Below are 13,628 nucleotides of genomic sequence, written 5' to 3'. Positions count from 1 at the left end.
ATGTTTTGTTAAGTACTTAATTTTCTTTTGAGCAATTACAAATAGAATTGTTTAATCATAGTTCCTGCTGTTCATTGTTAGTCCATAGAAATACAATAGATTTTTGTGTATTGATTGTGTATCTTTTGACCTTGCCAAATTCATTTATTAGTTTTAAGCGATTTATATATCTTTTTAAAGATCATTTGGAATTTTCTACAGGGACGTGTCGTCTGCAAATAGAAGCAGGTTTAGGTTTTCCTTTCCAGCCTATACACCTGTAATTATTGTTAGAACATAAACATTAGTGTGTTAATACTAGATATTTTAGTTCTCAGCAAAATTATTGAGACAAAGATGAACATCTTTGCATACCTTAATATTTCTTATCAATTGTTTTTCCAAAGGCAGTGTCAAGTTTTTATGCTCGTCACCAATTTATACATTGTTTTACTGCATATATCTACGATTTAAAATGTTATCATTTTAGTATTTTAGATAATATTTCTTATAAATTGTTTTTCCAAAGGCACAGTGTCAAGTTTTTATGCTCACCACCAATTTATACATTGTTTTACTGCATATATCTATGATTTAAAAAGTTATCATTTTAGTATTTTAGATAAAGTAAATTTTTACTTTGAGATGAGAATAATGGGCATCGTGTTACATCACCATGCATTTATTTGATTAATTCTGAGGTTAAGCACTACTCACTCCCATCCCTTTCACTTTACCAGATGTTGTACATTCAGGCTTTACCAGGACCTTTTCTTTCAATGGACCCATCTTCGTTTGTGGATGTTTATGGATACATCGCTACCCCTCGCATTTGGAAGCAACGATCATCGTTAGTCTGGCGCCTTGGCCCTGCATACCTGTTTGAAGAAGCCATTTCAATGGAAACTCTTGAGTTTATTAACAAACTTGGCCCAAGATACTCTGGGAACTTCCAAGCTGTGCATGGCCAAGGTATGGAGTGTTTCGATTTCTAACATTCTTGCTGGTCTAAGTATTTAAATGGGTATCCCATTATTCATAGCATATTTATAAAGAATAAACTCATCATAGGTCAGTCATTAGGGAAGACCTCTAATTGAATCATTATGTATTTACAACCCAACAGAAAATGTCACAGAAAAGGAAACGACAATATCCTTCAGTTCAACTCTGAAGCACCTAATGGAGGAGGGTGGTGTGTAATACTGTCAGCAAAGACAGAGAGAAGAGAATGAGATAAATAAGTTACATTCCTTTTAATGAAGAAGCTTTTTAACTAAAGTATACTGTTGTCTTCAATTATTAAACAGGCAGACAAAACATCCACATTTTCGCTATCGATTGTTGGCTGTTGCTCTCTGTGCTCTGTCAAGTCAAGGGGGTCAGCTCCCATCTGGGAAGCATGATAAATGAATCTCTGGATGGACGGCTTGTGCACGGGGAAGGGCGACTGAGTGCTGCTGAGTATTTCTGTCTCCAGGCCCTTGTCTTCTTTGAACTTCATTTCCTGTGGCAAATGGAGCAGAGTGGAGAACTGGGGTGAGGCCCAGTCCAGGGTCAGGCTCACCACTCTATATCCATGCCTTGTTCTTCTAGTGCACGGTGGCTCTCATCGCCTTGGGGAGCAGCAGGATAATTCTAAGTGGGGTGATTGCCATGGGCTCGTGGAAAACCTTAGGCACTCCAGCCCACCTAGTTCCCTTTCTGTAAGTCAGGTTCTTTGTCACGTACCGTTTTGACTGTAAGGAGTGAGGTTGTGACTCTGGTAGGTGTTTTAAGGTCTAGTAACTTCACAGCTGGAATGCCTCTGTTTTATGGTAGAGTCGGTCTGGAGAATTTCTCCACAGTTTTCTGTGAGTGTCAAAGAGATATTGGTGGAGGCAAAACACCTGACATGCAAACAAATACGTGCAAAACACGCACCCTGGCAGCCCACAAACATCCTCTCGATGACCGCTCTGCTGTGTGGTGGCAGGTATTTGCTCTCCCGAGGATTCATTTTGTTCTCTGTAAAGTGAGGCTGGATGTGATTAAAGACGTGTTGTTCCAGGAGAGGACCCAGACAGCGAGGCAACGCCCCTTGTTGCAGAGGAGAGGATTTCCTTTGGACTTCACGTAGCCAGCTCCTCCTGCACCAGCATAGCGGAGATGAGGAATGCGTACAATGAGGTGGACAGCCGCCTGGTGGCCAAGGAGGTACGCCTTCCAGCCGCGGTCCGCTGGGATCTGCAGCTCACGCCTGCTCCAGCTGTTAGTGCTTAAGTAAACACTAGCTCACGCCTGCGTGCGTGTGCATGTGCGTGGGCACACACCTGCGTGCTTCTCACTTCCTCTGCTCAGATGCCCTCTGCCTTCCTACCTATGAGCATCCCCAAGACCTAACCTTTTACTGACACTTGCTCAGAGAAGGAAGTGGGTTCCCCTCGTGGGAGAAAGGAACAAATGCACTTCCAAATACCTGTGCAACATGACACAACTGACTTTCCTCTTGTCTGGGTGCTGCTGATTCATCAGTGCTGCAAACTGTTCTTTGCGTTAGTGTGATTTAAAACAACAACAAACGGGGCCAGCGGGCGGCATGTTGGTTAAGGCACTGGACTCCCACGTGGCTAACTGTGGTTCGAGTCCCAGACCTGGTGACTTGCTTTCTCACTTTCCTTCTTTCTCTCTCTCTGTCTCTTTGTTGTGAGCACACATGCCCTCTAACAAAATTAAAATGATTATAATAATAATTAATAAATAAAATAAAATAAATTGAAAAACAATAATCACAAACAACAAGAAACTTGCAAAATGCAAGTAGCCGCGTTCCTAGATGAGACGCTGCCAGATTGACTGCGAAGTAGTTACTCTGTGAAGACCCCTTTTGCTCAGTGCTGGTGAATTTTGGCTAATTTGTTTCTATTCTTCATCCTCCTGGGCAAAGGCCCCCTCTTTTTACAGAGGGGATTGTCAGGAAGCAGGTCCTGCTGAGCGCCAAGGCTGTGCCTCAGGGAGCGCGGTTTCTGATGGAGAAGGCCGGGCTCCCTCCCTGCCCATCTGGTAGAGGTGGGACTTGCCGAGAAGTGGCTGCCCCTGCCTTAGTAGCCCTGTCTCACTGGGTATCTTTGGTCCTCTGGCTCTTAGTGGCTCCTCACTGCGAGCCTCGGGGACATTGGTGACACAGACTATGTAAGTGAGTCACTGACAATGAAGCCACAGCCTGAAAGGCAGGACCTGCGAGGCCAGATTTGGCCCTCAGTGCCCGACACCAGCCCAGGTACCTGCTGATCAATGCGATGGAGGCGAGCAGCGGCCAGCCTCAGCATGGCCAGCCCGGAGCCTGCGAGCAACGCCGCTTTTGTTCCAGGAGTTTCTTAGGACTGATGACTGCTAATTCCTCTAGATGAACATTCCATCCCGTGACAATGCCATGCCTGTGTTCTTGCTGAGGAATTGTGCTGGCCACCTCTCGGGCTCTCTTCGGACCATCGGGGCTGTTGCCGTGGGCCCGTTAGGTATGTCAGGCTGCGACACCACCTGCTCTCTGGGGGATGGCTTGTGCGGACACGACTTGTGTATCCCACCGTTCTGGAGTGACATTCGGGAGGGTGTATGCCAGAGAGCCGGGAGCATTGCCAGAGCTGGGAGTTAGCCCAGCCAGAGTCAGCCTCCCAGATGGGTGGTGGCCAGCTCACCTCGCTGCATCCGGCCATTGGTGAGAACTCAGCCACCGAGGGCTGGCGTCCACACACAGCGGTCCCTAGTGAGCGTGGTGAGGCCGCTGAGCAGGGAAAATGGCTGAGGTGGTTTGGGCAAGGACTTATGGTGGCCAAGCAATTGGGCAGGAGCAGAAAGGGCAGTGAGTTGCTGTGAGGGGCCAGCCCCGCCGGGTGCGGAGGGCACACACAAGCCAGAGGCTGTCAGAGCAGCCACAAAACAGGCTCACCCAGCACTCTAGACCCGGCCGAGGGCGGCCATCTGAAACCCTCTTACTCAGTCCAGAGAGGACTCAGTAACATGCCCTTCCACGAGCTGAGACTTCAGAGCCCGCAGCCGGTTCAGGTGCATGGGGCCCCTCCGACTCAGAGTTCAGAGTCTGAACTCTGCAGAGAGCTGAGCTGTCTCATGTCCCATGTCCCTGTCACTTTCCCTCCAAGTGCAAGGACCTGGAGGTCTGAGGTCTCAGTGAATGTTCATCAAAGCAGCAGAGCTCTGAGAGGGAGGGAGGGAGGGAGGGGGGGAGAGAGAGAGAGAGAGAGAGAGAGAGCGAGCGCTAAGGATGTGGACATGCCCAGCGGCACATGGAGGCAGGGGAGTCAAAACGAGATTTCCTGCCAAGTGAGGCAACCTGGACGGACCCCGAAACTGTTGGCTGAGTTCATCCGAGGTCGGGACCAGGAGGTGGACAGTGGACAGTGTTGACCAGGAGGTGGGCAGTGGACGGTGTGCTGGCAGTTCGTGTGCCCTTCTGTGCCACTGAGGGACTGTCCGTCACAGTGAAGCCGTGGGGTACTGATGAAATGCCACCTCTGTCCCACACAGGGGTGAGGGTGTTCCACTCCAGCCCCGCTGCCAGCAGCTTGGACTTCATTGGCGGACCCGCCATCCTCCTGGGCCTCCTCTCCCTGGCGACGGACGACCACACCACCTACGCAGCTGTGAAAGTCCTGCATTCCGTCCTGACCAGTAGCCCCATGTGTGACCGCCTGATGCAGCACATCTGCGGGTACCAGGTAACCCCTCCCATCTAAGCCTGGGGCTCCCTAAAGGGCTGTCATCTCCAAGAAGCAGGGGTAAGTGTCCCTGCTTGCCCCAGTGTTACTTCCTGCATGGTGACTCTGGAGAAAGAAAGCTGAAGACCCCCCGGGTCCTGAGGCCAGGATCACCACAGCAGAGAGGGCCAGGTGGCAGCCAGACCAGGAGGAGTGCTGTTCAGGATGGGCATGCCACCTGTCCATGGTTTCTGGCACCTTCGCTGACAGCTTCTAGAATCACTGTGATTTTTCCACTGCTCTAGCCAGATGGCTTCAAGCCCAGGTTTGGAGCCAGACTGCCTGGGTGCAAATCCTGCTCCTCCTCCACCTCGGTGTTTAACCTTGGAGGAGCTGCTGACCCTCTGTGCACAGCTTCCCACCCGTGGGACAGGATGCTGTACACCTGCCCCGTGGGCTACAGAGAGCACCGGCGATCGTGAGCAAGGGCAGGCTTAGAGTTACTCTGCCCCAGAACGAGTGCTCAGTAAACGTCAGCCGTTGCTCTTTTCTTTGTTTAGTTTTTTTTTTTTTCTTCTGCTGTAGGATGCGTGTGCTCACTAGAGAAAGAGAGATAGAGAAAGGGAAAGTGAGAAATCACCCCAGAGGGTATTTCTGCAATCCCTTCTCCTCCATTCTCCTCTCAGGACTTCGGGCACAGACACATACTCACTAGCATGATTTTTGAGACTCCAGATCTGGGATTCAGACCACAAAGTCAGCCTTGTGGGATCCAGTGCCTTAACCTCCATGCCACCTGCTGGCCGTGCCATTGTTAGCTCTTCATCTGCTGTGCCTCAGTCCCCCAGTGCAAAACGGGGATCGCAGCAGTACCTGTTCTGTAGGGTGGTTATTACATGTGTCGTGGAAGAGTGTCTGCGTGGGTAACCGCTGGGTGTGCATTTGCTGCACTGGCACTTCTGTCTCCACTGGACAGTGTCAGATGAGACGTGGCCACCACCCTTGCGTGACTTCCTGTGTGGCTGGGAGGCAGCTGTGTGAGGGGTCATGGGGGCTGGGGTTGGGACAAGGTCATTGGGCAGACAGGCAGTGATGGCTTCTCCTTGTGCAGCAGGACTGGGGGACAAAACTGGACAGTGTCACCACAGGCACTGCTGGCATGCCACCATACTCAGAGAGTGACCCTTCCCCCGGCCTTCCCCTCGCAGCCACTGACACCTGTTGATGTTCCCGTTATAGACCCGACGGGGTTTCTGCCCGTGTAAGCCCTCAGGGTGTCTGAACACTGATCAAATGTCCCAGACTCCTCGGACAGATCCCACATCCCACCCACCCGTCTCACACCCCATGCTCCCGCCTCCCCAGTCCTGCGTCGTCATGAATCACTAAACAGCTGACGACTCCTGCACCTGTGTCCTCAGGGGCAGCAGTGGCTGGCTTTCTCCCCATGTACACTGCTTTGTATGTGCCAGGCCAGGCCCAGGCTGCAGTGGTGGCCTCTCTCTGGCCCCCTGAGCTGAGTGTGTGGCCATCTCCCGCTCCCTCGGCACTGTGGGTCTACACTGCACTGTAATCTTCCTGCCCCGAGTCTTCTGGAGGCCTGGGTGAGGCTTACTCTCTGCCAGGGTATTACCGACACCAGGTCACCACTCAGCATGCATGGTGGGAATAAGCGAATGGATACCCTGTGTGTACAGTGAAGCTCAAGAGCTGAGGCTCCTGTCCTGTAGTTTGTTTATGGAGTCGATAATAGTAGCAGTGGGATTTGTTCCAAACTGCATGAGGATATCTGCTCTACTTAGGGACTGGAATGACTGCGAGTCTCTGGGGCCAGTAGCAGCGTGGTGGTCAAGGTGGGTAAGGTGCTGCCCACACGGCTGACCGGGTCGGAGTCGTGGACCTGGCGGCTTACTTTCTCACTCTCCTTCTCTCTTCTGATCTCTCTGGTCAAACAAACAAACAAAAGTGGTGATAATAATAATAATAAATAAAATTAAATAATTATTTTAAAACACTTGCTGAGGTCTCAGTGAATGTTCGTCAAAGCAGCAGAGCTCCTAGAGGGAGGGAGGGAGGGAGAGAGAAGAGAGAGAGAGAGAGAGAAAGAGAGAGAGAGAGAGAGAGCTATGGGTGTGGACGTGCCCAGCGGCACATGGAGGCAGGGGAGTCAAAACGAGATTCCCTGCCAAGTGAGGCAACCTGGAGGGACCCTGAAACTGTTGGCTGAGTTCGTCCGAGGTCGGAACCAGGAGGTGGACAGTGGACAGTGCCTGTGAGCTGGACCCACTCTGTGGGCCCCTAGAGCCAGGTGCTGCACCAGGCGCCAGGGCAGAGGTGAAAAAGACGGGTTTGGTCCTCCTCATGGGACGGACTACCAAAGGGGGTGCCAGGAAAACGCTGCTACCGTGAGACAGACCCCAAATACTCAGCTGGGATACACAGCCATAGATCCAAGGACATGGAATCCCTGTGCACACGAGAGCTGGAGGGAACTTCACGTCTCCTCTCCTGCTTAGAAACTAAGCATTTGAAATGTTTCTATCTTCAGGGGAAATCAGGGTGTGAAACTGGGTGTGGTAGCGAAGTGGGAAATGGTAGGTGTGAGTGAAGAAATGGGATTGTTTTCCTGTGTTTTCACCTTCTTTGCCCACTCTCTGTAAAGTGGACCCTCCCTGCCACGTCACCCTGCAGTGTGCGCAGTCTGTCTCAGCCCAGACTCACGCTGCACGGGGCGCTGGGGTGCCCGGAACGCGCTGGCTGCAGGTGCTCCAGAGGGTTTGGGCGTGAACTGTGAGCAGGAGCAAGGCCGTCAGGGACTTGGTTCGCTGGGCACAGGCTTTCAGCACGTTTCAGGGTCTGCTCGGTGTTCATGTCGGCCTCCCCGGTTGTCCCTGTCCGTTATTTCTGTCCCACTGACTTACTACCCCTTCCCAGACGAGGTGACCCCCAGCCGTGTTAGATAGGACAGACGTTCTCAGCCTGGTGAAGAGGGAGGACGGTGTCCAGACGAACACAGGAAGCACTGCAGGGCTCCAACGTGGTGCCTCCTCACGGCCAGGGGGACAGGATGGTTGGGAGCAGTGCACGGCAGATGGAGAGGGAGGGAGACCCAGCTGGCCACTGGCAGGACTGTGGCCTCAGGCCTGGAATGACGGGCGCCATAGGGAGGTGCAGGACGGGGAGCCGGCATGCCTGCGCTGTGGGGCGACCTTGGACGTCCGCGTGGAAGGCGGGCCGTGGCGGAGAGAGCCGGGGCCCAGATCACATGCAGTGTGGCACGAGCCTGCGTTCCCGACCCGGGGAGGCGCGGGCTGGCGCAGAGCCGCAGAGGCAGCCAGGGCCGTGTGCCCAGAGGGCTGCGTGCCCAGAGGGCTGCGGGCGCGGCAGGCAACAGGCGTTGGGATATGCCAAGCTGGAAACCTCTGACATCGGCGGTAAAATGCCGAGCGGGAGGGAGGCTCTGGAGCACAGAGCAGCAAGCCGGACGGAGTGTCAGTGTGAGTCTGGACACGGGGCTGCCGGCGCTTAACCCGCAGGAACTGAAACAGCCAAGGAGCGGGGTGGGCAAGAGATGAGGGGGCAGAGGAGGAAGCAGCGAGGAGCTCGTCACATGGCGGGAAAGAGGGAAAAGAAGCTAAGCACACTTGTCAGAGTCCGAAGGGAGCAAGTGCTCTGAGAAGGCAGGTGTAAACAGGGGCAGCGGTGATGCCGAGGTCTCGGGTTCACACCCCAGACCTGCCTTGTGTGCTGCGTGCCCCGCACACACCTGCAGTCTGCACTGGCTGCGACTGGGAGGCCTGTGGGAGTGCCCGGCCCTCTGCCCTCCACCCCATGTCTCTCTCAGTCAGGGAGGAGAGAAACCAGCTGAAAAGAACCAGCAGTGCTGAGCGGCCATAAGTCATGAGGCAAACTAAGGATGGAGATGTCCCTGCCAGATCTGGCCACCTGGAAATCGCTGGTGACCTTGTGAAGGAAGGCAGATGGTGGAGGTGGCAGCCGGATGGAGTGGATTGGCGAGAACACGAGGCGAAGGCAGGGAGCCAGGAAGCTGCCCATGGTGATGTGCAGTGGGGTCAGGGCTGGAGGGGTTAGGGTCAATTGAGAGAAGGTTTTTTTTTAATTTTTGTGTTTATTTATTTATTTATTTTTACATTTTGTATTGGGCACATGCACTGCGAGAGAGAGAGATAGAGAGAAAGTGAGACAGCACCTCCAAGGGGGTGGCCACACCACAATCCCTTCTCCTCCATTCTCCTCTCGGGATTTGGGGCACACACATGTGCCCCACGTGATTTCCAAGCCACCGGGTCCAGAACTCCGCGTGTGCAGTCAGCCACTGGCACCCAGTGTCTTCACCTCCGTGCCACCTGCTAGCCTAAGGGAGGGCTAGTTTTAAGGTGAAAATGCTAGAGCGTATTTGCACATGGAAGGAAATGCCCCAGAGATGGAGGAGAGCGGGAGAGAGGGAGGTCAGGGAGAGGAGAGCCGTCCTACAGAGCATGTCCTCGAGGAGGACCCAGGGATTGGGATGGGAGACCTGCTCTGAGAGCAGCACCACCCAGGTGCCCACAGATGTGGTGGTGGAAAGGCGGGGCGGGGGGGCTCCCACCTCGGCAGTGTGCAAAGGCCGGTGGTGCAGGGGCACAGAGGGCAGAGGAGAGGAGAGGGTGAAGTCAGCACCCTCGGGGGAAGAACACCAGGTTGCTAGAATTCAGAGTTGGGCTGCGAGGCCTACTGCGAGCTGGCTCGACAGCGGACACTGTTATCACCAAGCGCGGCTGGTCAGCCCGAGTGCGGTTTTCTCCGGCAACTTTGAGCCATCTTAATGATGCCCTGATGGGAGGGGGGGAGTGGAGATTGCCATGTCTGTGAAGAAGTGACCAGGACAGTCGGCAGTGAAATTGGGTACTTGCTGACCTTGAGTGAGGCTTTCTAAGGGTGCGTGGAGGTGGTGAGCCTGAGAGGACGGGTCGGGATGGACGGGTCAGATTAGGGAGTGGGAGCCGAGCCATGACCAGAGGAGCCGAGAGTCCTGAGGAGATGATGAGGACCAGGAGCCAAAGGATGGCTGGGTGGCCTGGCTCGTGTGACCGAGGCCAGAGGGCAGGAGGCCTGGTGGGCTGCCTCTTCGGAGCCTCTGAGACGCTTCCAGCCATGGAGCCCATTGCTGGGACCCGGGCTTCCTCCTGGCATGGGGTTGCAGGCCACTGGCTCCCCAGGGACAGGCCCGCATGATGGCACATCTTGAAGTGAGGCTGGTGCACGGGGCTCAAGGGCAGGAGTGGCTTCCTGGTGACACAGCGGCATTTATGGGATGTTCATGCATGTAGAGGGTCCATGACAGGAGATGAGAATGCGGCAGAGGTAAGCAGGTGCAGGTGGAGAGAGGGTGGGATCCTGGAAACCCAGCAGGGAGCCTGGGAGAGGCCCAGGCCCAGTGAGAGCCGAGTCACCTGAGTGCAGAAGAGAGGACCCTGGTGGGGAAGCGGCCGCAGCAATGGGTCCATGCTCTTGTGAGAACACGGGATTGACGGGTGGCAGGGACACCAGGGACCAGAGCGCCTGAGGTGCTGGTGGGAACGAGCCAGCGAGGAAGAAAGGGCCCAGCTCCGTTCGCACATGTGAGGAGACCGTGTGCTTTCCCCTTGCAGGTAATGGCATTTCTCCTGAGGAAGAAGAGGTCTTTCCTGAACCACCGAATTTTCCAGCTGATCCTCTCTGTCGCCGGCACTGCAGAACTGGGCTTCCAGCCGTCTGCCATCACCAATGTTGGAATCTTCCAGCACATCCTCTGCAATTTCGAGGTGAGTCAGAGTGTGGCCCTCAGCCTTTCCGGAGTGTGGGCGGCGGTGTGGTAGGTGAAGAGTCTGCGCTTCTCTCTCTGTCCAGCCGGTCTGCTTCCTAGATGGTCACGACGGTGTGGGGGGAAACCACAAGTCGCCGGTGTCAGAGGCCCTGTGTCTCAGTCCGTTATTGGGGCGCTAACACGGATGACTATGACTGGGTAATTTATGAGGAAATGGAGGTTTATTTTACTCACAGTTGGAGGTCCAAGGTCCAGGAGCCACTTCTGGTGGGGCTACAACATGGCAGAGGGCAGGGCCCGGAGCAGAGTGGCCAGCTACGAGCTTCTGTCCCCTCTGGTCTCCTTTCCCCTCTTACAAACACAGCAGAACTCAACCAGAGAGGGCCCACCCTCGTGACCTCCTCACACCCAAAGGTCCCGTCCTGGGATTCCATGGGGGGTTAAGTTTTCACTCAATTCCTTTATAATACAACCAAGTCCCAGCACGCGAATGGGCAGGCCCCGAATGAAAGCACCTTTATTTATGGTTCAGTCCTGGCACCTGTGGGCTGGGTGTCCTTGGGCAAGACTCTCGGGCTCTCTGAGTCTGAGTCTTCTCACGACGGAGATGGAGTACATTGTGCTGCCAATCACACAAGTGCCTGAGTCTCGGTAATTTGTGAAAAACAGAGGCCCGAGGTCAGGGGTTGTATCTGGTGAGGACCTTGTTGGTGACACAGAGCAAGTGTGCGTGTCCCTGTCCCTCTTTATCCGCAGCCAGCAGGACACTACCCTGGGTCCCTGCCCTAATGACTATCCAATCCCCATCACCTACCTCTGAGTATCACTGAAGGATTACATTTCACCCTGTTCATACTGTTAGAGACACATTTCAGCACATGAATATTATCCTTTTATTTGTGATAGAGAGCGTGTACATGATAGAGACAGAGAGAGGGAGGAACACCCCTGACTAGGCCCCCGACACCTTGATCCCCCGGCCAGATCTCCAGCCTATCCGGCTCCCAGGCCAACCTGGAGAACCAAACACCTGCAGTTCAGTCTGCTGCCGACCGCGCCACCAGGCTGGGCCACACGGACTCGGGAACATACTCCAACCACAGGAAATGGACACCATCAACCTTTCCTAAGGCTGTCGCACAGTGAGACCGGACAGCGTCTGGGAAAGGACTTTAAAACATGAGGTTTAAAGAAATCGCCCACTTCTATTTTAAGTTATAGAAAGGGAGAAAGTGTCCCTTTTCCCAAGACCTAGTTGACTGTTGTCACATGTGGACACTCCCTCTGCCATGCGAATACACGGATATAATAAACCTCCTCACAGTTATGGCCACACTGCGGCTGGTGAGTCCTGCCTCTCCTCACTTATCAATGTTTCACCACAAAGACCTGCAAGCATTGTTCCAAGGTGTATGATATTCTGCCGCGTGGAGAGTTCCCGGCTTCTTTACCGTTCCTTGCTGTCAGATTCTTAGAATTTTTGAGGCAAGTCCTTACTGTGTTGTGACCTCCGCTTCAGCCTCCCGAGTTTCGGAGATCACAGAACTCATCACCACGCCCGTCTGTTTCAGGTTGGACCAGGAGTCGAACCTGGGCCTCAAAAGTGGTTCCAGCCTGCAGAGCACAGTGTCTTCGCAGTGTATGCCCCTGTACTGTTACAAACACTGTGGGGACAGCACTTTTGTGTCTACACACACACACATGCACACACACACACACACACACACACACACATTTTTATTGCTTTTTAATTTTTAAAAAAAATTTAGTACTATTTATTTAATTTTATTTATTATTATTGTTTAATTTGCTATAGGGCATTTGTGCTTACCAGAGAGAGACAGAGAGTGAAAAGAGAGGGAGAGAAAGTGAGAAAACAAGCCAGCAGGTCCAGGACTCGAACCATGGTTGGCCATGTGGGAGTCCAGTGCCTCATCACCACACCACCTGCTGGTCTGCCCCTACTTTTTTCTTAAGTGCCAGAGGGTATGTGCGCTCACCAGAGAGAGACTGGGCGGGGGAAACACTCCGCAGTGGGGCACGGTCTCCCTGTGGACCCTTCTCTTCTCCATCCTGGAGGGATTCAGGGCACACACGTGCACTGCTCCTCGAGTCAGGCTGGGATTCCGGTCATGCAGTGGGTGTGTGGGATGCAGCTGCCTAAACCAGCAGGCCACAGAGCTGTCCCTAGAAGCCGGTTAGAACTAAGAGACGAGGGAAATAGTTTATAGCCATCAACGTGTGTATTAGGGATTGGGACCAGCAGTTGGCATAATGGCTGTGTCGTTGAACTCCCATGTAGTCAACTATAGTTCGAGTCTCAGACCCGGTGGCTTAAACTCACGCCAGGTGCATGTGCGTGCATGCGTGTCCGGGATCCCAAGAGGAGACTGGGGGAGAAGGAATTGCAGCATGGCCATACCCCCTGGAGGCTGATTTCTTGCTTTCTGTCTCTCTGTTTCTCTCTGTCTTTCTGGAGAGTTCATGTGCCCGATAGCAAAAATCTGTCCAGAAAAAAAAAAAAAGGAATGAAAATCGGGAAGGGGGAGAGGGCGGGAATCAAGGGAGTAAAGAAAGAAGCCAAACATTTAAGGGACACAGAGTGGAGAATTACTCGTTGATGATGTGGATGGTAATACCGCTGGCTGGGACAGTATACAGCGTATTCTCGATGGGGAAATTCATCTGGTATGCTGTAATGATACACAGTGATTGAATGACTTTTTAAAAAATAAATGAAAAGATTATAAAAAACAAAAAAATGAATGAACAGAGCCTCCAGATCAGGAAGTTACTATGACTAAGCAAATGAAAACAAAGCCCAGAGAAAGGAAGAAGGAAAAATAATGACACAAACCTAAGTTAATAAGACAGGGAAGAGAAAAGCATGCAAAGGAGCATCAGGTTGATTTCCGATTTTCGTAAGACAGACAAACCTCTGTTGAAATTGATTTTAAAAATTGCTTAAGGAAAAAGACAGAAGGCACAAATAACACTGGCGAGGGGAGGAGAGAAAACCACGGAGGAATGAGCACCTGGGAAGCTCACAGGGCCAGACTGTGGCTTGGAGACCCTGTGGGGGGTGTCGTCTCTCTCTCTGTCACTTACGAATGAGTTGGTCACATTAAAAAAAAAAAAAAGGTAACAAA

General features: G+C 52.8%; 1 protein-coding gene across 1 annotated transcript in view; it reads left to right on the top strand.

The window, feature by feature from the left end:
• Positions 1–13,628, top strand: part of WDFY4 (WDFY family member 4) — a 275,436-nt gene that overhangs the window by 80,733 nt on the left and 181,075 nt on the right. Inside the window, exons 21-25 of the mRNA XM_027771521.1 lie at positions 720–951; positions 2,030–2,175; positions 3,365–3,476; positions 4,504–4,694; positions 10,325–10,477. Of these exons, the coding sequence (XP_027627322.1) occupies positions 720–951; positions 2,030–2,175; positions 3,365–3,476; positions 4,504–4,694; positions 10,325–10,477 (834 nt within the window). The remainder of the gene's footprint in view (positions 1–719; positions 952–2,029; positions 2,176–3,364; positions 3,477–4,503; positions 4,695–10,324; positions 10,478–13,628) is intronic.

The sequence above is a fragment of the Tupaia chinensis genome, unplaced genomic scaffold (assembly GCF_000334495.1).
Source record: "Tupaia chinensis unplaced genomic scaffold, TupChi_1.0 Scaffold000221_1, whole genome shotgun sequence".
Lineage (NCBI taxonomy): Eukaryota > Metazoa > Chordata > Mammalia > Scandentia > Tupaiidae > Tupaia > Tupaia belangeri.
Note: the sequence above shows the minus strand (reverse complement) of the source record. Positions and strands in the feature narration are given on the sequence as shown.